The 25921-nt window shown below is 42.9% G+C and overlaps 2 protein-coding genes across 14 annotated transcripts in view; one reads left to right on the top strand and one right to left on the bottom strand.

Moving 5' to 3' along the window:
- The window catches only part of Larp1b (La ribonucleoprotein 1B), a 95279-nt gene extending 79942 nt beyond the window's left edge, over positions 1-15337 (bottom strand). For 2 of the 11 annotated variants that reach the window (XM_078020679.1, XM_078020677.1), the window contains exons 1-5: positions 14340-14975; positions 8043-8101; positions 7587-7646; positions 5228-5417; positions 1602-1742 (exon numbers count right to left, since the gene is read on the bottom strand). In XM_078020679.1, the coding sequence (XP_077876805.1) occupies positions 1602-1742; positions 5228-5417; positions 7587-7646; positions 8043-8101; positions 14340-14787 (898 nt within the window). In that variant the 5' untranslated portion in view covers positions 14788-14975. Of the gene's footprint in view, positions 1-1601; positions 1743-5227; positions 5418-7586; positions 7647-8042; positions 8102-9929; positions 13908-14339; positions 14976-15213 lie in introns of those variants that run through there. The other 9 variants (XR_013425525.1, XM_078020685.1, XM_078020683.1 and 6 more) reach the window with 9 other exon arrangements.
- Positions 14113-25921, top strand: part of Mfsd8 (major facilitator superfamily domain containing 8) — an 88980-nt gene continuing 77171 nt past the window's right edge. The window contains exon 1 of one of the 3 annotated variants that reach the window (XM_013362966.4): positions 14113-14243. In XM_013362966.4, the coding sequence (XP_013218420.1) occupies positions 14236-14243 (8 nt within the window). In that variant the 5' untranslated portion in view covers positions 14113-14235. The remainder of the gene's footprint in view (positions 14244-25921) is intronic. The other 2 variants (XM_078020707.1, XM_078020708.1) reach the window with 2 other exon arrangements.

A 25921-nucleotide genomic window follows, 5' to 3' on the forward strand; every position in this document is an offset into this window, starting at 1 on the left:
TTTAGAAAAAACTATCAAGTATTTCTACGAATAAAGGAATCAATCAATCCCTAGCTCTTATTACCTGATGTATACCTAAAAGAATCAAAGAAGAACATGCTAAAAAAAAAAAAAAATACCGAGACAAAGCAATCAACCCAAAGCAAAATATAGATAAGTACACATACAATATAGCAGAAAAATAGTCTAAGCCAGGCAGAGTAGTGCTCTGTAATTTCAGCCACTTGGATAGCTGAGGCAGGAGGACCACAAGTTTAAGGCCAGCCTCAGCAACTCAGACCTTGTTCACAAAATTTACAGATGTAGCTCGGTGGTAGAGCACCTACCTATCATGTACGAGGCCCTGGGTTCCATTCCAACCATAAAAAACACTAACAAGCATTCCATGTGCTAATCTGAATGCTCAATGTCCTAAATGTCTAAAGGTTTAGTCTCAGTCACCCCACTGGGAGGTCCTCAGTCACTGAGGAGATGCCCCTGGAAGGGACTATGGAAGCCCAGCCTTCCTGTTTCCTGGCTGTGGGCATCACCACTCTCTCTGACTTGTGCTCCCCACTGACGTGCAGCGCTCCCCAGAGACTCTGACCAATGGGGCCACCAATCTTGGACATGAAGCTCCACAACTAGCCAAATTAACCTCCTTACTTCAGAAGTAGGCTGAGCCAGGCATTTCACTACGGTGACGAAAGCCAGCTAATTTACTATAGGACTGAGTAATATACTCACCGGGATTTAAGTAACCAAATATGTCCACACATATTTCACAAATGGACCTATTTTACAATGTTCATAGCATCACTGTTCATTGCTGAGAGCCACGGCCGAGTCTGTATGGCCCCTGGCATTTTGCCAACAGTATTGGTTGACAGGCGAGGGATTACTATCCGCCTCGGCCGCTACTTTGGAGTTCTCATGGGGATTCCCCGAGAGTTCCCATTGGTTGGGGAAGTACAGGAGGCGGGATTTCCGGAGGAGATATTTCCGGTGGCTGGTTCCTAGAGGAGCGGTGTGGAGTTCGGGAGAATTCCCCAGGATCATGTGTGAAGTGTTTTCTTGCAGTTCAAAAATAAAGTTTGTTCCTGCTTCAGTGGCTCGTGGTTTGTGCCCAGCCAGACTGCGGCAATTGGTGGCCCATATGGGGAACGAACCCGCGACCTTGGTGTTATCAGCACCAAGCTCTGTTCATGGTTAGTGAAAAGTGAGCAACTTGGGAGGCTGAGGCAGGAGGATCTAAAGTTCGAGGTCAGCTTCAACCACTTAGCAAGACTCTTACTCAAAATAAGAAGAAAAAGAAAAACTGGGGATATAGTTCAGTAGTAAAACACACTGAGTTCAATTCCCAGTACTGGAGTTGGGGGGGAGTAAAAACAAGTCAAATATCTGTCACTGGGAAAATCTACCTGTAAAAAGTCCCACTGTATAAGCATTAAGTCCCATTGTTGTTAACTGTGCTATGGTTATCCTGTGCTTATGAAATACACTGGGGGTGCTGGGGTTAGAGGGCCACATGTGAGCACTCTACTCTCAAAGGGACTGTGCTATAGACAGTTGAGCACCAACACCAAGCTCTCCAAAGTCCTCTTATCTAGACTGTGACTTACTTCGTGTGTCATTTCTCCTGTTATTATGGGATGACTTATTTGCTTCAGGTTGACACCGAGAGCTGTTCCGGGATCCAGGTCTCTCTTGACTCTCTGGTCTTACATCGTCTAAGTGCAGTGGTACCCACTTGTGTTTATTAGCTTGAAGAAAACAAAATAAAATCACACAACAACAATGCATAATTTTCACTAAACGTTTGCAAATCTGAAAGTATGTGAATTTATCTAAGCAAATGATTTAATTTGCCTTTAAAGGGATTATTTGTAGAGTACAAAACAATCTTCTTCCTTCTGAATTAGATCCTTGATAAACTTATTTTTGTAAATATTTCTAAAACTTAAGTTAAAAGCCAGTGATAGGTGCTGGGGTTGTAGCTCAGTGATAGAGTGCTTGCCTAGCACGTGCAAGACCCTGGGTTCTATCCTCTGTACCACATAAAAATAAATAAAATAGAGGTATTGTGTCCAACTACAACTAAAAAGTAAAATACTTAAAATAAGAGTACTGTTGGAATTCTTTTGCTAAAAGGAAAACGGGTACTTTTTGTTTAATTCTGATGAATAAGCTACATATACTACTACATATACTACTCTTGTCTAATACTGAAGTCCTAGGCTTGAAAATGCAGTTTATCTAATAAAAACACAGTACACATTACCAAGCCAGGCTCTTGGTTCAAAACACTTAGTTGCAGATCTTTGTCTAAAATGCTTATTTATCCTGGATTACTACTAGAGAATGAGGTTTCTCAAAATGTAACCACATATATATATATTTTAAACAGCTCCTTTGTATCTTCCCAACTAAAGGAGAGAAAGATAAGCAAATTCACTTTCCCTGATGACAGAGTGGCTAAGTTGTCATGTTCTATGACAGGAAAAATCTCAGGATTACTCTCATGCATTCCATGCTTACGGTTCAAAATGTTCAGTACTTTGTCCAATCTATAAATTTCGACCAAAAGAAAGCAAAGAAAAAAACTACTAAAGTAATTAAGCAAAAGTAACTTAAGAATATCATTAAACAATTACTATACTGATTTCCTAAAATCCTGCAAACCAATGGATTTGATTAAGAGCATGGAATAGGCTGAAATACTGTTTTTGTGCTAATTGTTAACAAAAAGGTATTGCTCTGTTGTGTTTATTGCTGGCTTATCATGATCCCTGCCCTGCGCAGGCCTTCCCACTGTGTTCCTCTGGACTGCCCTGATGCTGAATGCTCTCACCTGTCCACACCCTACCTGACAGAGAACAAGGACTTTGGGTGACTTCCTCCAACTTTTCCCCCTCTCAGGGGGAAGCAGTCTGGAGATGTCATTGCCCATTTCCCACAGAACTGGAGTGTAGAAACTGACAGAGGGGAAATGGACCAAGGCCCACTTCATGCTTTGCATATAGCCCTGGCTGCTCTGCCACTGCAGCCATTTTTAAAATGGACATGTTTCTTTCTCCTCCTCTCTCCCTGCTCCTCCCTAATCCCTCCCCATGCCTAATCTCAGGGGAAACAGGATTACCTTTTCTTCCTCATCCTAGGCAGATTTACCTGTTCCTGAGTACACCCACCATAAGAATGAAGTAATCCAGACTTTGGTGGCACCAGAAGATCTCAGAAATGACTGTCCCAAATTCACAAGTGAAGTACAACTTCAGCAGAGAACACCTGGAATGTAGCCTTTGAGCCATCTCTTTAAAAGCCCCCTGGGGCTGGGGCAGTAGCTCAGTGGCAGAGCGCTTGCCTCACACTGTGTGAAGCACTAGGTCAATCCTCATAAAAATAAATAAATCCACATAAAAATAAATAATTTTTTTAAAAAACCTATATATATATATAAAGCCCCCTGTTCCTACAGATAGGCAGAATCACAGCCTTTGGGATAGGAGTCCCTTCTGTTTCTCCTTTGCTAGCAAAGCAATAAACTTTCCTTTTTCATTTTCTCAAAAAAGATAACAGAATATGAAAATATAAAAAAAAAAAGAAAGAAAGAAAAGAAAACTCTTATTCTATGACATTTCCAGGCAAAACAAGCCCTTCTTTAAAAGTTGAAAATGTGTGGCACACTCCTATAATCCCAGCAGCTCAGGATGCTGAGACAGGAGGATCCTGAATTCAAAGCCAGCCTCAGCAACCTTGGGGCGCTAAGGAACTCAGTGAGGCCCTGCCTCTAAATAAATTCAAAATAGGGCTGGGGACGTGGCTCAGTGGTCAAGTGCCCCGAGTTCAATCTCTGGTACCGCCTCCCCGCAAACAAAACAAAACAAAAACACTACTGTGTATCCAGGAATCAGAAAAAAGAACTAATAAAGTGGGTTAAGAAACTGGAAAGAAATTGGGGACAGATTTTCTAACAACCATTGATGAACGGATTCTACCTATTTATTCTTTTTTTAAGCAATCAACATTTGCTCATTGTATCAAGGGAACTAATGTTTATCTTTCTTTCCTTGCATTACTGAGAATTAAACTTAGGGTGCTTTACCACCGAGCTACATCCCTAACCCTTCTTTTTTCTTTTTTAATATTTATTTAGTTGTAGATGAACACACTGTATCTTTATTTTATGTGGTGTTGAGGATTGAACCCAGTGCCTCACACATGCAAGGCAAGCTCTTTACCACTGAGCTACAGCCTCAGCCCCCCTTTTTGTTTTTGACACAGTCTTGCTAAACTACCCAGGCTGGCCTCAAATTTATGATTCTCCTTCCTCAGCCTCCCAAATTATAGTCACCTGCCACCACACCCAGCCCTAAAAATTTAATGTTCATTTAAAAGACAAAACTGTTCAAGTGCACAGTATAGATTGTTCCTTGCAGTTAAGTTGTTTGCCCCCGTCCTGTGCTAATATTGCCTCTGTAAAAGTAAATGTTTCAGTGATTTCCCATGGCACTGAAAATGAAACACTGAATTGAAAAGTCCCTAAGACCCTGTATACTGTGGACCTTGCATGTCTCCCAGGCCATCTCCTGCTACTCTGCCTATGCCCAGAACACCAAAAGAATATAGGCTTTCATAAATCAGATAAATCATCCCTAAATGTGACTAGTTCAGAAGAGAAAATGGAAAAGAATATAAAGACAGTAATTTTTTTTCCTTCAAGGTGTAAGTTTTTTAATTTTATTTTTTAGTAGTAGTTGGACACAATACCTTTATTTTATTTTATTTTTTTTAATGTGGTGCCGAGATCGAACCCAGGGTATCGCAAGTGCTAGGCGAGCGCTCTACCCGAGCCAAAGCCCCAGCCTCTCAAGGTGTAACTTATTCAGGGACATGTACCAAGGGAAAAAACTGACTAAAGTTGTTCTCATTTTTCTCTTAAAATAATGAAGCATTTCATTTCCTCAGAACTCCCTAAAAAACAGGAAGCAGTTCCAACACAGATTTAAACAACAATATTTAAAACTTTAAGAATATATCTGTAGTGGAACTTCATTCCATTTTCTTGCACAGAACACAAAAAATGCAAAACAGGAAAGCCTAATAGTCCTGAAATGTTACAAAAGTAAATCAGACAGTTTATCCTAAACAATTACACAACCCTCTAATAGAGGTCAGAGGCTGAACACAACCCTCATTACCCCCACTTCCTCCCAGAATTGGAAGTCAGACGAGGTGGACACAGACTGACCTCTCTTCCGCTGACTGCTCGACTGGGCCTCGTCCTCACTCACATTTTCAATAGGACCGTCTAATTTTGTTTCCCGGTTTTCTTTGCTCTCACTGTTACTCCTCTTTTCAACCTTCTCTTCTTTTTCTTTTCTAATTTGTGGCTTCTTATTTCCTTGGCTGATGACACTCTGAGACTGCAAAAAGGTTTTCTGAGTGGAACAATTTTCATTAACATTTTCACTATTGTTTCAAAAAACATGTGGTAGTACACCTAGACATTACAAACACTTATCAAAATTTTAAAAACAGACTTCTCAAAAGGCAATGTTAATTTTTAAAACAAACAAAAGGAAACAAAAAAGATGTTAATTTGGAGAAAGGTCTAGCTGCAGACTAGGAAAAAATACCTGCTAAAATTTGAGAAAGGACTTGTATGTAAAACATAATGTACTCTCCAAATTCAGTACTAAAGAAAGCCATTTTAAAAAACAAATGACAAAAACTGATCAGATACTTCAAAAAGATATAGATGGCAAATATATATGAAAATATACTTACTCAACATTCTTCAGAGAAACACAAAAATACAATGCAATACACTTATATAATGGCAACATTTTTTTTTCTAGTACTAAGGATTGAACGCCAACAGTGCTATAACCATTGAAGTATATCCCCAGTCCTTTTTTGAAAAATTTTTAATTTTGAAATAGGGTCTTGCTAAGTTGCTGACACCAGCCTTGAATTTGCTATCTTCCTGCCCAAGCCTCCCAAGTTGCTAGGATTAGAGACATGTGCCACTGCACCTTGCATGGCTAATTTTTAAAAACTGACCATATTAAAAGTTACCAAGGATGTGAAGTAACTGAAATTCTCATAAACTGTTCGTAGAAGTATACGGTTTGGCAGTTCCTTAAAAAGCTCAACAAACAGCTACCATATGATCCAGCCATTCTACTGTTAGATATTCACCCAAGAAAAAGGAAAGCATATATCCATGAAGTTTTGTACAGAAATGCTTACGTAGTGGTTTGATTTGTAATGACCCAACCTGAAACAGCCCAAGTGAACCAACAATGGTGCCACAGCCATACAGGAGCACGCACCACTAACAAAGATGGACACAGGAATGGAACTCAGTGATCATGCTGAGGGGAAACCAGGGAAAAATGCCTACTGTGTGAGTTCACACACACAAAGACAAATTAACTTAGTGACAGCACATCAGCAACTGCTAGGACAGCAGGGATAAAGGGGACAGGAAGAATTACAAAAAAGTGTGAGGAAAGCTTTGCGGACAGCCCAGTATATCATCTTTACTGTGGTGAGGTGTTCACAGATGTGACACAGGTCGAAACTTCACCCATTATATGCTTTTTGTGTGTGCAGTTTACTCTATGTCATTTATAACTCAATTAAGCTATTTAAGTCAAGCTATCCACAGTTACACACCAGTAATACTGCACACCAAATTACAAATGCCAAAGGGTATATAATGTCAACCGAAAACACACAACCAGATACAAGGCATCTCTTGAAAAGCTCCTGACCGGATCCTTCAGAGCCATCTTTCAGAGATCCTTTTAGAGTTAAATTAAAAATTCATTCATTATATACTTGGGGCGAGTTGGGGATAGCAGGGATTGAACACAGGGACACTGTACCACTGAGTAACAAACATCGTGATCCCTTTTTTATTTTGAGAGAGGGTCTCAATAAGTTGGTAAGACTTGCCTCAAACGTGTGATCCTCCTGCTTCAACTCTCAGGGTTGCTGGGATTACAGGTGTACCATGGCACAAGACCACTGCATACTTCTTAGTATGATTTATGCACATATATACATGCATGTGGGTATATACTTAAAACATTGTATATAAAACACATATCCAGCACAAAATTTGAAACATAAAATACTCTTCAATTTGACACTAAAAAGTAATTTCAGCTGGGCACAGTGGCACATGCCTGTAATCCCAGCTACAAAGGAGAATGACGAAGGAGGAGCCCAAGTTTTCAGTAACAGACCTTATCTCAAAATAAAAAGTGTTGGGGATATAGCTCGGTGGAAGAGAACTTGCCTAGCCGACATGAAATCCTGATTTCAATTTCCAGGATTAAAAAAATAATAATTTTTAGTATGTGTTTATTATTACAGAAAAAAACAAGTAAAGCTTTCCAAGGGTAAACTTATGCCACCAAGTGCAGCATCCAAGGATGACTGCAAATTAAATGAACAAAAAAGCCTTCTCACTGATCATCAAGTCTTTACATCTGTCCCTCACGTGATTCTTTGGATTCTGAGTAAAACAAATTCTGCATGTTGAAAATACATTAATTTTATTTATTTAGTTTTAAAAGCCTTAAAATAATACTTACTCCAGTGCTCACTAACTCTCCTGGTGTTGGCCAGTTTGCCATATCGCTGAAATCACTGGCCTAAAAAGTAACAAATATGTGTTATACCTGCAAATTCATTTAGGATATTTAAATAGGAAAAAAAATTGCTCAAAGTGATAGCAATTTCAAAAATTACCCATATTTTATTATTTGCAGATATCTGCCCAGTGAATTAGAGTTTCTAAAAACAGAACACTTTGAAACAAAAATGATTTGGTCTTAGATCAAACTTTGAGCACTACTTTATGACATTAATTAAACTGAAATACATGTGATAACATAAGCACATGATGATTTGTATCAAAGACACAATTCTTTAGAATACTATCTTTAAACTAACATTAATGAAACAATTAGAAAAAAAATTTAATTAAGAATTCCTAACAACAATGTTCACAATCAATGTGGTTAAGAACTATCCCTATGAAGACATACCTTATTGGGTTTCCTTGTCTTGAGTTTTCCTGCTTTTATAATTTTGGGGGAACTGAGCTCTAAAGAAAATACAAAGAGTTGTTTTTATAACTATTTAACAAAATAACTACTATACCAATTTCAGTAAGCTGGTGTAGCCACAACTCCCAACAAAATTCATAGTTCTAAAACTTAATTTCCTAGTAGGAAATCAGCTGCCTTTAGTACACAGATGCAAGCTGATCTTACATGTCAAGAAGCAGAAAGTAGTACCACTTACTTATAATAAACTGACAGACCAATTCTTTGGTTAACAGCACACAGAAAACTGGAAACATGACACTTTTAATACAGTAAGTTTCAACTCAACTCCTGATAGACTATCATTGGGCTGGGTAGGTGGCGCACTCCTGAAATCCAAGACAAGAACAGACTGACACAGGAGGATTGCCAAGTTCATGGCCAGCCTCCCCAACTTAACCAAACCCCATATCAAATAAAGAAGGACTGGGAATGTGCAGGTCAGCGGTGAAGGACCTCTGGGTTCAATCCCCAGTACCAAACAAACAAAAAGGCAGCTTCACACTGTCTTTCAGTTTGGCTCATCACCTAGCAAGATGACCAGAGAGGGCACAGCCATCTAGCTAAATATGATACAAGTAAATGTTAAAAACAAATATGAGCATGGGACCTGCATCTACCAATAACACATTATTCCAACAAAACAACATCCCATAAGTCACAGCAATGGCCAGTTTAGAGAATAAAGCAATCTTTGAGTTAAAAATATATAAACAATCAGGCATGGAGGCTGAGGATAGCTAGTTCAAAGACAGCCTCAGCAACTCAGTGAGGCCCTAATCAGCAACACTCTCTCTCTAAATAAAATACAAAAAACGGTTGGGGATATGGCTCAGTGGTCGAGTGCCCCTGAGTTCAATCCCCAGTACCAAAAAAAAAATAAAAATAAAAATAAAAATCTTCCCATACTGAGACTTTAATCTCACATTCATATTCAAACAGATGAAACCCAAACAAACTTAAGCTACTAGTGACTCCAAATATATGTAAATCTACGTAATATGTGATCTACATATCTTTATTTTTCAAACACTGTTGGTGAGACATTATAAAACTGCAAAACTTTTTTCAACAATGGGAATTAAATCCAGGGGCAGTCTACCACTAAGCCCTATCCCCAACCCTTTTTATTTTTTTATCTTATTTTATTTTTTGAGAGAGAGAGAGAGAGAGAAAAAAAGAATTTTTTTTTTTTTTTTTTAAGTTCTCGGCGGACACAACATCTTTGTTTATATGTGGTGCTGAGGATCGAACCTGGGCCGCACGCATGCCAGGAGAGCGCGCTACCGCTTGAGCCACATCCCCAGCCCCCCTTTTTATTTTTTAATTTTCGAGCGGATTTTGCTAAATTGCCGAGGCTGGCTTCAAACTTGTGATCCTCCTGCATCAACCTCCAGAGTTGCTGAGATTACAGGGGTACACCATACCATGCTAGGCATGCTGAGATTACAGGGGTACACCATACCACGCAGTACAACTTCTTTGAGCAATATGCCAATACCTTCAAAATATTATTTCTAAGCCACAGAAATCTACAAGGAAATAATTCTAAATAGATAAAGGAAGCCAAAAATGGTGGCACATGCCTTTAATCTCAGAGGTTAGGGAGGCTAAGGAAGCAGGATTACAAACTGGAGGCCGGCCTCAGCAACTTGGTAAGACCCTGTCTAAAAATGAAAAGTAAAAAGAGGTGGGGATGTGTTTCAGTAGTTGAACACCCCTGGGTTCTATTCCCAGGACCCACCCCCCAAACAAGATAAAGATAACTATTTTTAAGAGCCTGGATACTCAAGACAAAAACTTCAACAGAATGCATAATTTACTCACCTTTATTCTCATGATCATAATTCTTAGCAGTTTTAATAAGAAGTTGCATCAAGGACTGGGAATGTAGTTCAGTAGCAGAGCACTTCCCTAGCATGCACAAGGCCCCCAGTAAGGCCAAAAAAAAAAAAAAAGGAGGGGGGCCGGCAGTGGTGGTAAATGCATGCCTGCCCAAACACAAGAATTCTAATTCCAGATGACTTCAGAGGCTGAAGCAGAAGGATCCAAAGTTCAAGGCCTGCCAGGGCAATGAGGGAAATTCTGTCTCAAAATAAAAAATAGCTCAAAGGTAAAGTGCATACCTAGCATGCACTGTGAGTTCTGTTCCACAAGAAAAAAGATTGATATTTTATATTCTAAAGACATATATGGAGAACACTATCTGGTAATTGAATAGAAAGTTCTAAAAAGCTCTTCAGTAAAAAATATGAACTTTTTTGGTAAGGGGACATCAAAAGTTGTTTTTTTTTTTTTAGTTATACATGGGCACAATATCTTTATTTTGATTATTTATTTTTATGTGGTATTGAGGATCGAACCCAGGGTCTTACATGTGAGAGGCGTGCTCTACGCTGAGCCACAACCCCAGCCCCCAAAGTTTTGTTTTTAGTAAGGAAAAAAAAAAAATATATATATATATCGTTTGAATAACTCACTTAAAAGTACTTCACTAAGGTAATAACAATAAAGTTATTAGAGGTTCCAAGAAACAGATATCAGGAGAAAAGAGGGTTGACGGAAGTACAAAAAGGTTAAGAAAATAAGGCTGAAAAAGATGGACAAAACACCAATGCTTTTTTATGTTTTTGTGAAATTATAGTAGTAGGCTAAATTTTAATATGAAAAATGCAACCATAGAGCTGGGGATGTGGCTCAAGCGGTAGCACGCTCGCCTGGAATGCATGCCGCCCGGGTTCGATCCTCAGCACCACATACAAAGATGTTGTGTCCGCCGAAAACTAAAAAATACTAAAATTCTCTATCTTTAAAAAGAAAATGCAACCATAGCAACAGGCAAGTGATTAATAAATCCCATATTGTGATTTATTTACTTATTATTTGCAGTACCAGGGATTGAAAACAGGTCTTGATGCATAGTAGGCAAGAGCTCTGCCACTGAGCTAAACCCAGGTCTTTTTACATTTTGAGATGGGGCCTCTCTAAGTTGCCCAGGCTGACCTCAAACTTCAATTATCCTGCCTCAGCCTCCTATGTAACAGGGATTACAGACACGCACTACCTTGCTGGGACATATGTGATCTTAATAAAGGGTTTTAATAAAACCACTTTAACAGAGTTTGGGGTAAGGTTTTTTATAGTCTGGTGACCTGGGGTGGGCCAGGCTTTGGCTAAAGACTGCTTTATCTGGCTGGATTGCTATAATAGTCACTCTCCACCAGAACCATCCTAAAAGTGGAACAAAGTGTCTTCAAGGGCTGAGCATCAAGGATCTGCCTTACATCAGAATATTCTCAAGTACAGAGAAGTCATGATTCATGTCCTGAGATACTTCCCCTGTTGAAGTTAGTGGATGGAATTCCTTTACCTCATCAACAGAGTGACACTATCTCCAGGTTTGCCCAGATAGACGCAGTTTAAGTCTGTTGTTACACCTAATTAATATCCTTCCCTTTCTCTTTCAAGAGTAAAGGGTTGGGCTGGGGATGTGGTAGCATGCTTGCCTGGCATGCGAGCGGCCCGGGTTGGATCCTCAGCACCACATACAAACAAAGATGTTGTGTTCGCCGAAAACTAAAAAAACTAAAAAAAAAATATTAAAAAAGTTCTCTCTCTCTTTAAAAAAAAAAATCACTCTTTAAAAAAAAAAGAGTAAAGGGTTTCCACAGAATAATTATATAGGCATCTATGAACGTATCACTAACTGAATACTCCTGAGCTTTCACCTCTGAAAGCTAAACCATCTCAGGCCCTATTTCATTATCCTTTGCTTTTTTTGAGATGAGGTTTCCCTTTGTTGCCCAGGCTAGTCTCAAACTCCTGGGATCAAGTGATGCTCCCACCTTAGCCTACTGAATAACTGGGATTACAGGCACACACCATACTGCATGGATATTTTCCTTATTCTTCAAATTGCAAATTTGCTTAGGAAAACAGAAACTCAAGGAAGTCAGGTTGTAAAGATGGCACTCTGGTACCAAGAACTGGAGGAGCTGTCTCCATCCACTTCAGGACCCAGCAATAGTTAGTAATAATAGCACTAGAACCCAAATCTCTCAGAGCACTGCACTCCTCTACCACCAGTCTCTTCTCTAATTAACCTAAGTCTTTCAACTTAAAAGAAGCTGTGGGAGAACAGTGCAGAGTTGGGAATAGAGAACAGTTACTGTGGTGCTCCAGGCCTGCAGAAAGGTGTTCCTGAGGACGCAAATGGGAGAAGAGTTGCCTGTGGAGACCTCGGCAAAACTGAAATCCAGTATCACTTTTTTTTTGGGGGGATGGTATTATGAATGGAACCCACAGGTGCCCTATCACTATGCTATGCATCCCCAGTTATTTGCTTTTTGAGACAAGGTCTTGCTAAGTTACCCAGGCTGGCCTGGACTTACAGTCCTCCTGCCTCAGCCTTCCCAGTAGCTGGGATTATAGGTGTGTGCCACCAAGCTCAGCATGCATTACTTTATTCTTAGTCTCCAAAGAAGATTGGAGAATGAAGGTAAGATAAGGATAATTAATCTCTTAAAATTGATTTTAGATTCAACAAGGAGTTTGTATTTTGGTAGTTCAATGAATACTTTTTTAAAAGTCTAGAAGTAGTCAGCCAATAAAATGACCCACTAAAGCTTTCTTTGCCAAATTTTTTTTTTAGTTGTAGGTGGACACAGTACCTTTTTTATTTATTTATGCATATGTGGTGCTGAGGATGGAACCCAATGCCTCACATGTGCTAGGGGGGTGCTCTGTTGCTCAGCCACAATCCCAGTCCCTCATTGCCAAATTTTATGGAGACTTTGCTTAAGAGTGTTCTCTTCAGTTAAGAGTAAATAGATCTTTGCAGCTAAGAGGTAATTATGCCAATACTAAATATAAAGAAAAATTTTTCCCCAAGTGCCCTAAATTTTATCAAGAATTAATAGAGTACTTCCATGCAAAAGCTGAAGAACTCAACTGACTCAACCTTTCTCTTTTTGAAGAGTTTCTCAGAAGAAACAACCCAGTGGCACACACCTATAATCCCCAGCAATGAGGGAGAGTGAGGGTAGAGGATCCCAAGTTTAAAGCCAGTCTCAGCAGCTTACTGAGGCTCTAAGCAACTCCCAAGATCCTATCTTAAAAAATAAAATAAAAAGCACTGGGGGCTGGGATTGTAGCTCAGTGGTAAGAGTGCTTGCTTGCCCAGCACTTGTGAGGCACTGGGTTCAATCCTCAGCGCCACAGAAAAATAAAAATATATTGTGCCCATCTACAACTAAAATTTAAACAACACGACAACAAAAAACCAAGCACTGGGGATTGAAGCTCATCAGTAGCAAACTCCTGCTTTCGATATCCAGTACCCAAAATAAAACAAAACATAACATTTATAGCACATCCATTTTCTCATTTGACCTTCATAAACCTGAAAATGTGCTCAAGTATTTCATATTCCATTACTAGCCTTTAAGAAACACAACCTGAAAGTAAAATTCCAAAGTAAAAATTTCAACTAATTTACTACAACTTAATTTACAAAGCAAATTTAGAAGATACCGCTATTTGTCTTCATTTAGCTTAGCATTTGTGTTTTGCTTTGCTTTGCTTTTTTTTTTTTTGGCAGTGATGTGTGCAACCATTTTTTTTTAAACAAAAATCTGCAATTCCCACAACTAAAGCACCAAGAGCTACGAGGCACTAGTTAGCATTCAAATGCAAACGCATAAACCCCCTCTGAAGCAAAGAGCTAACTCAACCTTGGAAGAGGACCGTTCATCCAACCACAGTCCACTCTTAGAGTCAACTACGCATCTCAACTACACCCAACACTATCCAGGCACCTTAATATCAACTACAGTTGGCGTCTCATTTTTCACGACTGTTCAGCAGTGTTTCAAAGACCTGGAGGTTTTCAGCTGTCAATTACTTCACCAGGACAGACTGCCTTCGTGCGCTCCCCCCGGCAAGCCAATCCCCTAGCTCCGATAGGCTCCAACCCTCCGTGACAAGTCCAGGAAACTTTCCCGGGGGACGCCCGGCAGTGCCGGTTCCGAGTCGCGAGCACGTGGGGCGCCGCGGCCGGGCGGCCGGGCAGCGCTGCCCAGCCAGCCGGTCCAGGAGAACTGAGGTCCCACCTCTTCCTGCCGCGGCCGTCCCGATGTCCATGTAAGTAAGTACGCGCGGTGAATGACACCCAGGAGCCCGCACCTCGGGCGGCCGGGCGCCCCCCCGCCGCCCGCCGCGCCCGTGCCCCGCACCGACCTGCCTGCAGGGTCTCCAGCGCGGGCGGCGGCGGCCCGGTCGCGGCGGGGGACGCGTGCTGGGGAGGCTTTTTGGTCCAGGGGTTCTCCTTGGGCGGCGGCGGCTTCTCCTCGGGTCCGGCCGCGCCCGGCGGCTCCCGGGCGTCCTCGGCCGGCGGCTCCCCGCCGAAGGGGCCCCCGGGCCCGCGCGCCTTGTGCGCCAGGTGCAGCGCCAGCGGCCGCACGGGCACAGCCGCCTGGGGCACGCTGTGGCCCAGCACCGGCGCCGGCGACGGCTCTCCCCGCGCCCCCGCGCTCGTGGCGGCCCTCGCCGCCTCCTTGCCCTCCCGCTCCGGCGGGGGCGGCTGCTCGGCCGGCCGGTTCGCCGCGGCCGTCAGCGACTCTCTCTCCGCCGCCGCCGCCAGGTCCTCCCGAGAGCGAGCGGCGGACACCGGGGCGCGAGCAGACATCGTCCGCCCGTCCCGACCTCCCCGGCCGGGGGGCGCCCGGGGCCGGGGCGCTCGGCCGCGCGTCTCTGCGCCGGGGCACTGGCTGGCTCCGGCCTGGGACCTCGCCGCCGGGAGCCCGGCCGTGGCCACCGCCGAGGCCGTGCAGCGCCGGGCGTGCCGCCCTGCCCGCGTCGAACGCAGCGCCAACCGCCCCGGCCCGGGGCCTCGCCGCGCACGCCCGCAGCCCGCCAGCGCGCGCCGCGCCGCCCGGAGCCGCGAGCGCCCACCCCGCGGAGGCGCCGCCCGCCGGGGCCGCGGCCGCAGCCAGGTCCGCCGGGCGCGCGCCGCCCGGGCCGGTAACTGCGGGCGGGGCGGAGGCGCTGTGCGGGGGGGGTGGCCCGGGGCGGCGGGCGGGGCCTCCCGGAGCGGCGTGACGTGGCTACTCACCGGCTGCCGCCTCGCCGGGCCGCGCGCGGCGGCCGACTAACTAGCCCGCCCGGTGCCGCGGGCCCAGGGCCGGCCCCGCCCCCGCGGCCGCCCGGGAGGGAGGCGAGGGCGGGCCCCGCAGGCCGCCAGGGCCCCGGGCGCAGGGCGGGGCGCGCTCGCCTCTGTGACTCGCGGCGGGCGGGCGGGCGGGGCGCACGTGGCGCGGGCGGGGGTCGCGGGCCGGGGCGCGGCGCTGCGGCGCAGGGCGGCGCCCGTAACCTTGAGCTCGACGGGCCGCTGGGTGCGGTCGTCCGCAGGTAGCGGGAGGGACCCCGGGCCGCGCCCCGCCCGCGAGCCCGCTGGAGGGGAAGAGCCGACCCTCCGCGGCTCCTCAAGTGTCGATTACCTGTCGCTTGGGACGGCGGCGCTGGATTGCAAATAAACTGCTTGCCCAGTATAGTTTTTTCGTGGAATGGATAATGTTAAAGTAGCACAAATACATTTTGATTAATCAGGTAAAATCTTTGTACTTGGCATTCGGTTTTAAGATGATGTTGGTTCTGGGTGCCTGTACCTAATTAATAATGTTTATTATGTCCAGGTGGAAGGTCACCCAGAGCGGGTTCATTCCGGTGGAAGTTTTTCTTCCCCATCATGTTCAGCCACAAGAATGGGGTCGTGATTAGAATAAATTATACTCCATGTATGTATAGTATGTCAGACTTCGCTCTACTGTCATGTATATCTAAAAAGAGCAAATAAAGACTGAATCAGTTGAACTGGGCATGGTGTTGCCCATCTGCAATCCCAGTCACCTAGGGGACTGAGGCAGGAGGATTGCAAGTGTGAGGACAGCCTTAATTTAGTGAGACCCTTTCTAAAAAATCTTTATAAAGGTTGGGGTCTAAGCTTAGTGGCAAAGCACCCCTATGGAATGGCTCTTTGAAGTTTCATTTATTGGAGCTACTGTGGTGGTTTTCTTTGTTATTGGAGACAAAGTCTTACTCAGTTACCCCCTCTAGCCTCAAAATTTTGATCTTCCTGCCTCAGCTTCTCACTAGCAGGGATTATAGGTGTGACCACACCCAGATTTGCTTGTGAAAAGTCTTGTCAGGATTTCTCCAGTACAGCTGAAGGGTGGATGGAGGAAAGCAAGAGGAATCCTTGGGAGGAGTGCGTGCTTGCAGGGAGAGCAGATGGAGATTGATGTGGGCTCACCAGCAAGTGTTGGGGTCCTACTACAGAGGATCCCAACACTGCCCCTCCTCTGAATACCAATGGGATCTTCTGCTTCCATGTCCACTCCTCACCCTTCCCCTGTGCTTGTGCCAAGAAGGCTAACCTGTTCAGATTGCACCCACTGGCTCCCACACCCTCCGTGGTGGTGTCCTGGTGGGTTCAGGTAGTGGGACATGTCTGCAGGAGATGGAAAGGTCCAGGCCCTTATTCTGGAGACTGGTCACCAGGGTTGGCTGCAGAGCCCTCTGTACCACTGCCCTCTCCTTTTCTTCCCTTTGCCTGGTTAACCAGACCCAGGGGCAATAGCCACCAGCTCTTGGGGCACTGTAGTATGACTGTTGTTTTTCTGACTCTGGCCCACACTTGTAAGTGGTCCTTCAAATTATGAAGTTCCATCGGATTTTGCCATGACCTCAATCCAGGCTGCCACTACTAACCTCCGTTCTGTAACTTCCTTCTGCCTTTGCAGCTGTGTTTCAGATTTTTTCTCTGCTAGCAGTTCAAAATCAAGGAGAAGCCAGGCAGGTGGTTTAGGTATGTAATCCCAGTTACTCCGGGGGCAAAGGCAGGAGGATCCTTCGAGTCCAGGAATCTGAGGCAAGCTGGGCAACATAACCCAGGAAGAAAGACTGAGTCATTCCGCCACCCCCTTATGGCTAAAGATCATCCAGATTTGATCTGTTGCCAAAAACAGGCTAATGTTGCTATCAGAATACTTGGTGAAAAATATGACAGCAAGTCTGAGATCTGTCACTCTTTAGTGCATCCCCGCGTACTGGTGTACCTATGAGGTGTAACTGTGGCTCTTATGTGTGATCTGTAAAGGCTGGGGAGTCTCTGAAGCCTGATATTATAAAGAGTGCCCTTTTCAGAAGGATAGAGATGGTTGCCCAAAGATTGTTAATTTGGGGAGCTCTAAAAGAGACCTCTTCTGTGAACACAAAAATATAGCTTTGAGAAGGAGCGATTGGTGGGTGGCCTCTTCCTCCCCTAATCTAGCTGCTGCAGCTGCCAAAAAATCCCCTTGCTACCACCAGAGCATGAGAGGGGCCCAGTACAGCCTGCTAGTGTGTTGGCACCTGCCCCCCTTTCCCTGCCTCACCCAGAGTGGGGGTGATCTGGAAACGTATTCTTCACAGAACATTCTCACTGCGCCGATAGTAAGTTAATGGGGTTTCTTGAATTTGAGAAGCAAGGCTGTGTTGTGTATGCTGATTTGTCCTCGCTACACCAAGATCTTCTAAACATGTGTTCAGCCAGCCATCTCAACAGCCACTGTACTGTTCCCCCAGTGAAAAGCGTGTTCTTGCAGCAGCTCTAATAACTGCTGCCCTTGATAACCCTTCAGTGTGTGGCAGAAAGCCTCAGAAAATAGACATGAGCATTTAATCTTACAACCCTTAAAAAAAAAATCTTGCCAGTACTTAGCCAATCCATGGCTTGTTTGCCCTTGGGTAGCGATTATTTGCCTTGGCCTGGAGGAACACTGCCATGGGGCAAGGCCTGTGGGTGGGAGAACAGAATAGTGCCCTTTGACCACTTCTTCCCTTTTCTCTTACTGGGTGGCACCAGAGTCCAGTCAGTAGAACCCAGGCAATGGCACACACCTGAATCCCAGCAGCTGGGGAGAATGAGGCCGGGATCACAACTTCAAAGCCAGCCTCAGCAATTTAGTGAGGCCCTAAGCAACTTAGTGAGACCCTGTCTCTAAATAAAAAATAAAAAGGGCTGGGGATGTGGCTCAGTTGTTAACTATCTCTGGGTTCAGTCCCTGGTACCAAATACAAAACAAAGGAAAACAAGGAGTTACCCTTTCAGACCCACCTTCCTCACCCTTCTCAGCTAGTTCATTCACTTGGCTATCTCAAGCAGTGCCTAAAGTGTTCCAGGCACTCACTAGGGCCAATTGATCTTACCTCCTGGGTGACTCAGCTCTTCCTGCTTTCTCTACTGCCAACACCCAACTCCAAGCTGCCATCATCCCTCTGTAATAGTGTTACAGCTTCTTAACTGACCTGTTTGCCTCCACTTTGAACTATTTGATAAAATTATTGTGATAACTGGGGTGGGGGGTGGCGGACATCTGTAATCTCAGTGACTGAACGGGCTGAGGAAGGAGGAACACAAGTTGGAGACCAGCCTCAGCAATTTAGCAAAACCCTGTTTCAAAAAAAAAAAAAAAAATGGACTTGTGATCTAGCTCAGTAGTAGAGCCTCTGAATTCAATCCCCAGTATTGCAAAATTAATAAATAAATTATTGTGAGGATTATGTGAGACAATATGTATGAAGTGCCTAGCATAGTCCCTAGCTCAAAACGATGCTACCAACTTTAATTGCTTTTTAAATAAAATTTTTTTTTAAAGAGAGAGAGAATTTCAATATTTATTTTTTAGTTTTCGGCGGACACAACATCTTTGTTGGTATGTGGTGCTGAGGATCAAACCCGGACCGCACGCATGCCAGGCGAGCGCGCTACTGCTTGAGCTACATCCCCAGCCCTTTTAAAATAAATTTGACCAGGTATGGGTGACCTTAATTTTACTGAAGTACTGAGGTTAAAGGTCCAATTATTTTTCTTAAATTGTGATGGAAAATTGGAATCTGGAGAACAGGCGTAGAGTTATCTTTTAAAAGGAAGAATAATCCCTACACCCTCAGGAGTTATGAAATACATGAAGTTATTCTTACATGATCTTGATGATCAGGTTCGTCAAATAAGCCTTTGCAAGGTGAATCCTGTTTTTCCTGTTTAGTGTATGCTAATATATCCTCAGGTGATTGAATGCACTCCTTTTCCTCTCCCCCCAGGAAATTAAAGTTCCATGAGAACCTTAAGGTCTTCCTAATTACAGTACAGTTTAGGTCAGACTGGCAAAATCCTAGTGTGTATGGCGCTGTATTAGACACTAAAGTTGCAAAAAATGCATCAGACATAATTTGTTTCAAAGATCTCCAAGTAGAAGATAAAACTGAACCTAAAGATTCTTTTAACTTCCCACAAAATAACAATTAAAAAAATATATATATTGTAGTTGCACACGCACACGGTACCTTTATTTTATTCATTTTTATGTGGTACTGAAGATTGAACCCAGGGCCTCGCCTGTGCTAGGTGAATGCTCTACCGCTGAGCCACAACCTCAACCCCACAAAATAACCATTTTTAAGAAGATATTTTTTAACTGGACAATGGCATGCTCCTATAATCCCAGCTAATCAGGAGACTGGGGCTGGAGGAAGGCAAATCTGACGCCAACCCGGGTCATTTGTTTGGATCCTGTCTCAAAATAAAAAATTTAAAAAGCGTCTGAGAGCTTAAGTTAGTGGTAGAGTGTTTGCTTATCATGTGTGAGGCCTGGATTTGCTCCGGAACCACAAAAAAGAGGAGTGTTTTGTTTTAACAAGAAATACTGAACTATCACTACCTCCAGGTTACAGAGTCTTGGGCCTTGTTTGTCATCATATTTTTTCCCAGAGCTGAACACTTCCTATTGCCTCTGTCTACAAGGATCAGTGCTGATGTAGGTCTGATAAGGCCTTCACCCTCCCTCGATTCCCAGCCAGAACTCCCCTTGCCAGGAAGTGGCTCACGTCTATAATCCAGGTAACTCAGGAGGCTGAGACAGGAAGACATATTTCAAGGGCAGCCTGAGAAATGTAGAGAGATTCTGTCTCAAAATTTTTTTATTTTAAGTTTTAAAATTTGTTTTAATTAGTTACATATGATGGTATTTTGTTATATCATACTTAGAAGGGATATAATTTCTCGTTTTTCTGAGTGTACATGTTGCAGAATCATTGGTCAAGCAGTCACATACATACATAGAGTAATAATGTCTGTTTCATTCTGCTGTCTTTCCTATCCCCATGTCCCCTCCCCTCCCCTCCCATCACTTCCCTCTACCTAATCTAAGGTATTCTTCCCCAATTTTAAAAAGGGCGGGGGATGGGTTGCAGCTCCAAGGCAGAATGCGCCTGAATTCAGTCCCCAGTACCCCTACCTCCCCAGACACCTACTAAGAAAAAAAAAAAAGCACTAATTTCTTATCCTCCATGCAAATGATAACCTATAGTTTAATTGAAAAATAAAAAAGGTATAGCAGCACAACGGTTCAGCTGAAACTGGTCGCCTGGTTTCAAATGCCAGCTTTGCCACTCGCCCCCAGCATAGCTGAGGTGGTCACACAAGGTACACTCCGTTGTGTGACCACAATTTCTTTACTGTGCTTTGTTGTATGTTGGTTTTAGAATTTAAGAATCTGTGAACGGGGCTGGGGTTATAGCTCAGTGGCAGAGTGCTTGCCCAGCACGTGTGAGGCACTGGGTTCCATCTTCAGCACCACATGAAAATAAATAAATAAATATAATATAATATATATAATATACGTATGGTGTTCACCGACAACTAAAAAAAAAAAATTAAAAAAGAATCTGTAAACGACTTGATCTGGCTTATAAGTGGGTGGAAGTTTCTCATGCAGAACAACGTGATGTACTTAGGAACGCATTTCTTTGTGGTGTCAGTGTCAGGATTCCCTACAAACAAGATCCAGTGGATTCATATCATATACCACATAGTATAAGATAATCAGCAAATTCTTACTTCATGTCAGTTAGATACATGAATGTGGTTTTAATTTTTCTGGAAAAGTTTTTATTTTTCCACAAGTTCCTGATTACTCTCCCCTGCTTCCTGGATACTACATTCATTCCATAAACACTCATTGTTTACCTCCTGTTTTTCTGGCCACTCTGGTCTAGCCCTTTAATTCTGCTTTGCCTAAACATTGCTAGTGGAGGTATTTAAGACTACATCCTAACCCAGGCATTCTGGCTCAGGCCGATAAGCCAGCTATTCAGGAGGGTGAGGCAGGAGGATCACAAACTCAAGGCCAGTTTGGGCAATTTAGTGAGAACTGTCCTAATTAAAAAGTGCTGGGGATGTAATTCAGGGGTATACTGCTTGCCTGGTGTGCACCAGGTCCTGGGTTCTACCCCCTGTACTGAAAAAGAAAAAAGCTATGTCCTACCCCTTGTACTGAAAAAGAAAAGTGTTATCCTATGTTAATAGATTTATAATTTGTGGTTCATAAACCCTGGGGTCTTGGAGTTCCTTTCAGGAAGTCTGCAAAGTCAAAACTATTTTGATAGCAATGTTAAGGCACTGTTGGCCTCTGCCTGTTGACATGTGTGGTGAAGCAATCATGCAACAGAAGCAAGAACTGAAGGATCTGTACTAGCATCAGTGAAGTCATGGGCCCAGAACTGTATGAGCAAGCTTCACATACACTTCACACTGTGTCTTGCCAGGCACAGTGTCAGACGCCTGTAATCCCCTGACGAGGAAGGCTGAGGCAGGACGATTGCAAGTTCTCAGCCAGGCTCAGCAGGTAAAGACCTATTCTTAAAACTTTCAAAAAGTAAAAAGATCTCATCTGATTCAAATGTATGATATGTCAAGATCATTGTACTGTCATGTGAAAATACTTAAAACAAATTAAAAAAAACTTAAAAAAAATGAAAAAGGACTTGGGGATGTAGCTGAGTGGTGGAGTGTCTCTGGGTTCACCACCCAGTACCACAAAAGTTCTTGATGTGATTTTCCTGCTATATAATATGAATGGAAACTAACTAATGTGCAACTTTCCCCCTCCTGTCCTGCTTAACAAAGTAAATTTTCTAAGAAAACTGGATGCTGTGCACTTCACCCATGCCTATCACATATGCTATGATAGCCTGACAGTCACTTCACTCACTGGGCCTCAGCTCTCTCACCTATAAAATATCATATGCCAAGAAGACATGTGGGTCAGGGGATCCTAATCTTAGATCCCCAAATTCTAGTAAATTCATGGATTTACTAGAAATCTCAATTTGGTAAGTCTGGAATTGGATTAAAAGGTAGGACTACATTCTAGCTCTGACATTCTGAGCATAGGAATTAAAACTCAATATAAAAATCATCTTCAGAAAGTTAACTAATCAGACCCCACACGACATTCTCCTCTTTTGCTTTGTTAACAGCATCATTTATGGAGGTGTGCAAAGCTTTTCAAAAAAAAATTTTATGCTTTTTTTCTACAGGCAACTTAAAATGCAAACTAATTCATTAAAAAATTTTCAATGCTTAGAGAAAAACACAGGAATCAAGGAAGGAAACTGGAGGACTGAAGAGTTATAACATTGGGTTCCAGTTTGACTTTGAGCTTTGGGGCAGCTAAAGCAAAAAAATGTCAAGAAGTTCTCTGGAGGTGCAGCTCAGGGGCAGTGTGCTGGCCCTGGGTTCATGCCCCAGTACCTCAAACAAAACAAAACAAAACTGACGGAACAGCAAATATCGGTTCCCATGATTAAATCTTAACACTGAATGCAAATGCTACACCTCCATCCAACTCAAAATTTCTTATTATATGTCCTGTAAATACGAACAACCATATTTACTACTGTATAGCTGCTCCATTCCCAGGCAATCATAAGCATTATATTGCTTAGAAAACAACTCAGGGTTACATGGATTATCTGGATCTGGATCAGGAATTGTCCAACCATGGCCTGGGTCACTACCTGTTTTTATGCAGGTACATGCTGCAAAGTTTTTACTGTGTGTGTGGGGGTGGGGTGGGGCGGGGGACTGGACATTGAACCCAGAGACATTCTACCACCGAGCTGCATCCCTATCCTTTTTATTTTGGGACAGACAAAGAATTACCCAGACTGGCCTTAAACTTGCCAATTCCTGCCTTAGCCTCCCAAATTGCTGGAATTACACGTGTGTGCCACTGCATGTGGATGGCTTTTACATTTTGCAGTGGTAAAAATAAACAGGAAGATTTTTTTGAGACACATAAAATCCAAATTTCATTTCTATAAAAACAATGTTAGTGGAATAAATACAGTCAAGTGCATTCATTTACGTACGTCCGTGGCTACCATCACTTCCTATTGTTGCAAAAAAAAAAAAAAAACTACAAGGAAAATATCAGGAGAGGGCTGGGGATGTGGCTCAAGCGGTAGCGAGCTTGCCTGGCATGCGTGCGGCCCGGGTTCGATCCTCAGCACCACATACCAACAAAGATGTTGTGTCTGCCGAGAACTAAAAAATAAATATTAAAAATTCTCTCTCTCACTCTCTCTCTCCTCTCTCACTCTCTCTTAAAAAAAAAAATATCAGGAGAAGAATCTAATAAAATCCTACAAACTCTTCCCAAATGGTGAATATGTTTGATAAAAAGCATTTGCTTAGGGACGATATCAGTATTTGGCAGTACCTAATTAAAGTTGAATATTTTATTTTATTTTATTTTTCTTTAAAGAGAGAGTGAGAGACAGAGAGGGAGAGAAGAGAGAATTTTAATATTTATTTATTTATTTATTTTTAGTTCTCAGCGGACACAACATCTTTTGTTTGTATGTGGTGCTGAGGATTGAACCCGGGCCGCACGCATGCCAGGCGAGCACGCTACCACTTGAGCCACATCCCCAGCCCAAAGTTGAATATTTTAAATATCATGATAGATCAGCATTAACACGAGTGTCTGCACAGATTTTGATGATAGGAAACACAAACTTCGAACCCCAATTAAATGTATTATCCCTGGAAAAGATTCCATTCTTCTCATTAATAGAATCATATTAGAAGCAATTATCAGTAATCTCAGCAACTCAGGAGACTGAAGCAGGAGGGTTGCACATTCCAGGCCAGCCTTCAAAATTTAGAGGCCCCAAGCAACTTAGCAAGACCATGTCTCAAAAGAAAAAAAATGTTGGGGATGAAGAAGCTCAGGGGTAAAATGCCCTTGGGTTTAATCCCCAGTTCAACAACAAGGAAGTCTTCTACTACTAGCAATTTCATGGGATTAATAAGGACAGATAGAATTTTTGTTTGAAGAAAGCAAAGCCTAATGTTAATAGTTGATATTTCTTCTTTGTTCATACTCTTCTCTTTAAGTTACAGAGATGCTTTAAAGATGTTGATGATTTAGAGAATCTCTGCTACACACAAGTACCAAAATTCACCCTCAGCTCATTCTGCTCTAACACACCTACTCAGAACAAAACAGAAGAAGCAAAAGAAACACTATTCACTTTGGCTACTCTTTTAACTGTTGAGTGCTGACAATACCTAGAATACCAAGAATTCCTTACCAAATCTGTGTTGATTTCATAGGAAATCACATCCTTCCCTTTTTCCTTCAGACCTTTGTATAACAATGATTTTTGTTTGTTTGTTTGTTTGTTTTCTTAATATAGTGAAGATTGGATCCCAGGGGTGCTTTAGTTGGAGACACATTTATAACCCTTTTCATTATTTTGAGACAGGGACTCACTACATTGCCTAGGCTGGCCTTGTTCTTGTGATCCTCCTGCCTCAACTTCTTCTTCTTTTTTTTTTTTTAAAGATAGAGTGAGAGAGAGGAGAGAGAGAGAGAGAATTTTTAATATTTATTTTTTTTAGTTCTCGGCAGACACAACATCTTTGTTGGTATGTGGTGCTGAGGATCGAACCCGGGCCGCACGCATGCCAGACGAGCGCGCTACCGCTTGAGCCACATCCCCAGCCCCTGCCTCAACTTCTTGAGTCACTGGAATTATAAGTGTGTGTCACCATGGCTAGCAGCACAATGTTTTTTTATTGGTACCAGGGATTGAACCCAGGAATGCTTAACCAGAGCCACATCCCTAGCCCATTTAATTTAATTTTTTTTTTTAAGTTGAGTCAGGGTCTTGCTAAGTTGCTTAAGGCCTTGCTAAGTTGCTGAGGCTAGCCTTGACTTGTAATCCTCCTGCCTCAGCCTTCTAAGTTGCTGGGAGTACAGGTGTGTGCTATCATGCCCAGCTACCACAATGGTTCTTTTTTTTTTTTTTTTTTTTTAAAGAGAGAGTGAGAGAGGAGAGAGAGAGAGACTTTTTAATATTTATTTTTTAGTTCTCGGCGGACACAACGTCTGTGTTGGTATGTGGTGCTGAGGATCGAACCCGGGCCGCACGCATGCCAGGCGAGTGCACTACCGCTTGAGCCACATCCCCAGCCCCCACAATGGTTCTTAAACTTGGCTGCACAAACAAATTCAGAGACTGAAAAGAAAGAATATGATAATCCATGGAAATGGAATCTGGAAACAAGCAGGAGTAGCAATCCTTACATGTTCAAAAGCAGACTTGAAGCCAAAATTAGAAGAGACAAAGAAAATCATTAGCAAAGGGAACATTTCAGCAAGAAGATAAAAGGATTATGAATATTTATGCCCCAAAGTCCATGTACTTAACTACATAGCACAAACACTACTTGACACAAAGAGACTGGTCGGCCCCATATAATAATACTTGGGGACTTTCAAAACCCCGATCTCACTGAAAGAAAAATCATCCAGACAAAATTCAACAGTCAGAACAAAATAAAACTACCTCATAGATCAAATGGAATTAACAGATATCCACAGAATATTCCATCCCACAGCAGCAGAATACTTCTTTTTCAACAGCTCATG

The sequence above is a fragment of the Ictidomys tridecemlineatus genome, chromosome 9, assembly GCF_052094955.1.
Source record: "Ictidomys tridecemlineatus isolate mIctTri1 chromosome 9, mIctTri1.hap1, whole genome shotgun sequence".
Classification (NCBI taxonomy): domain Eukaryota; kingdom Metazoa; phylum Chordata; class Mammalia; order Rodentia; family Sciuridae; genus Ictidomys; species Ictidomys tridecemlineatus.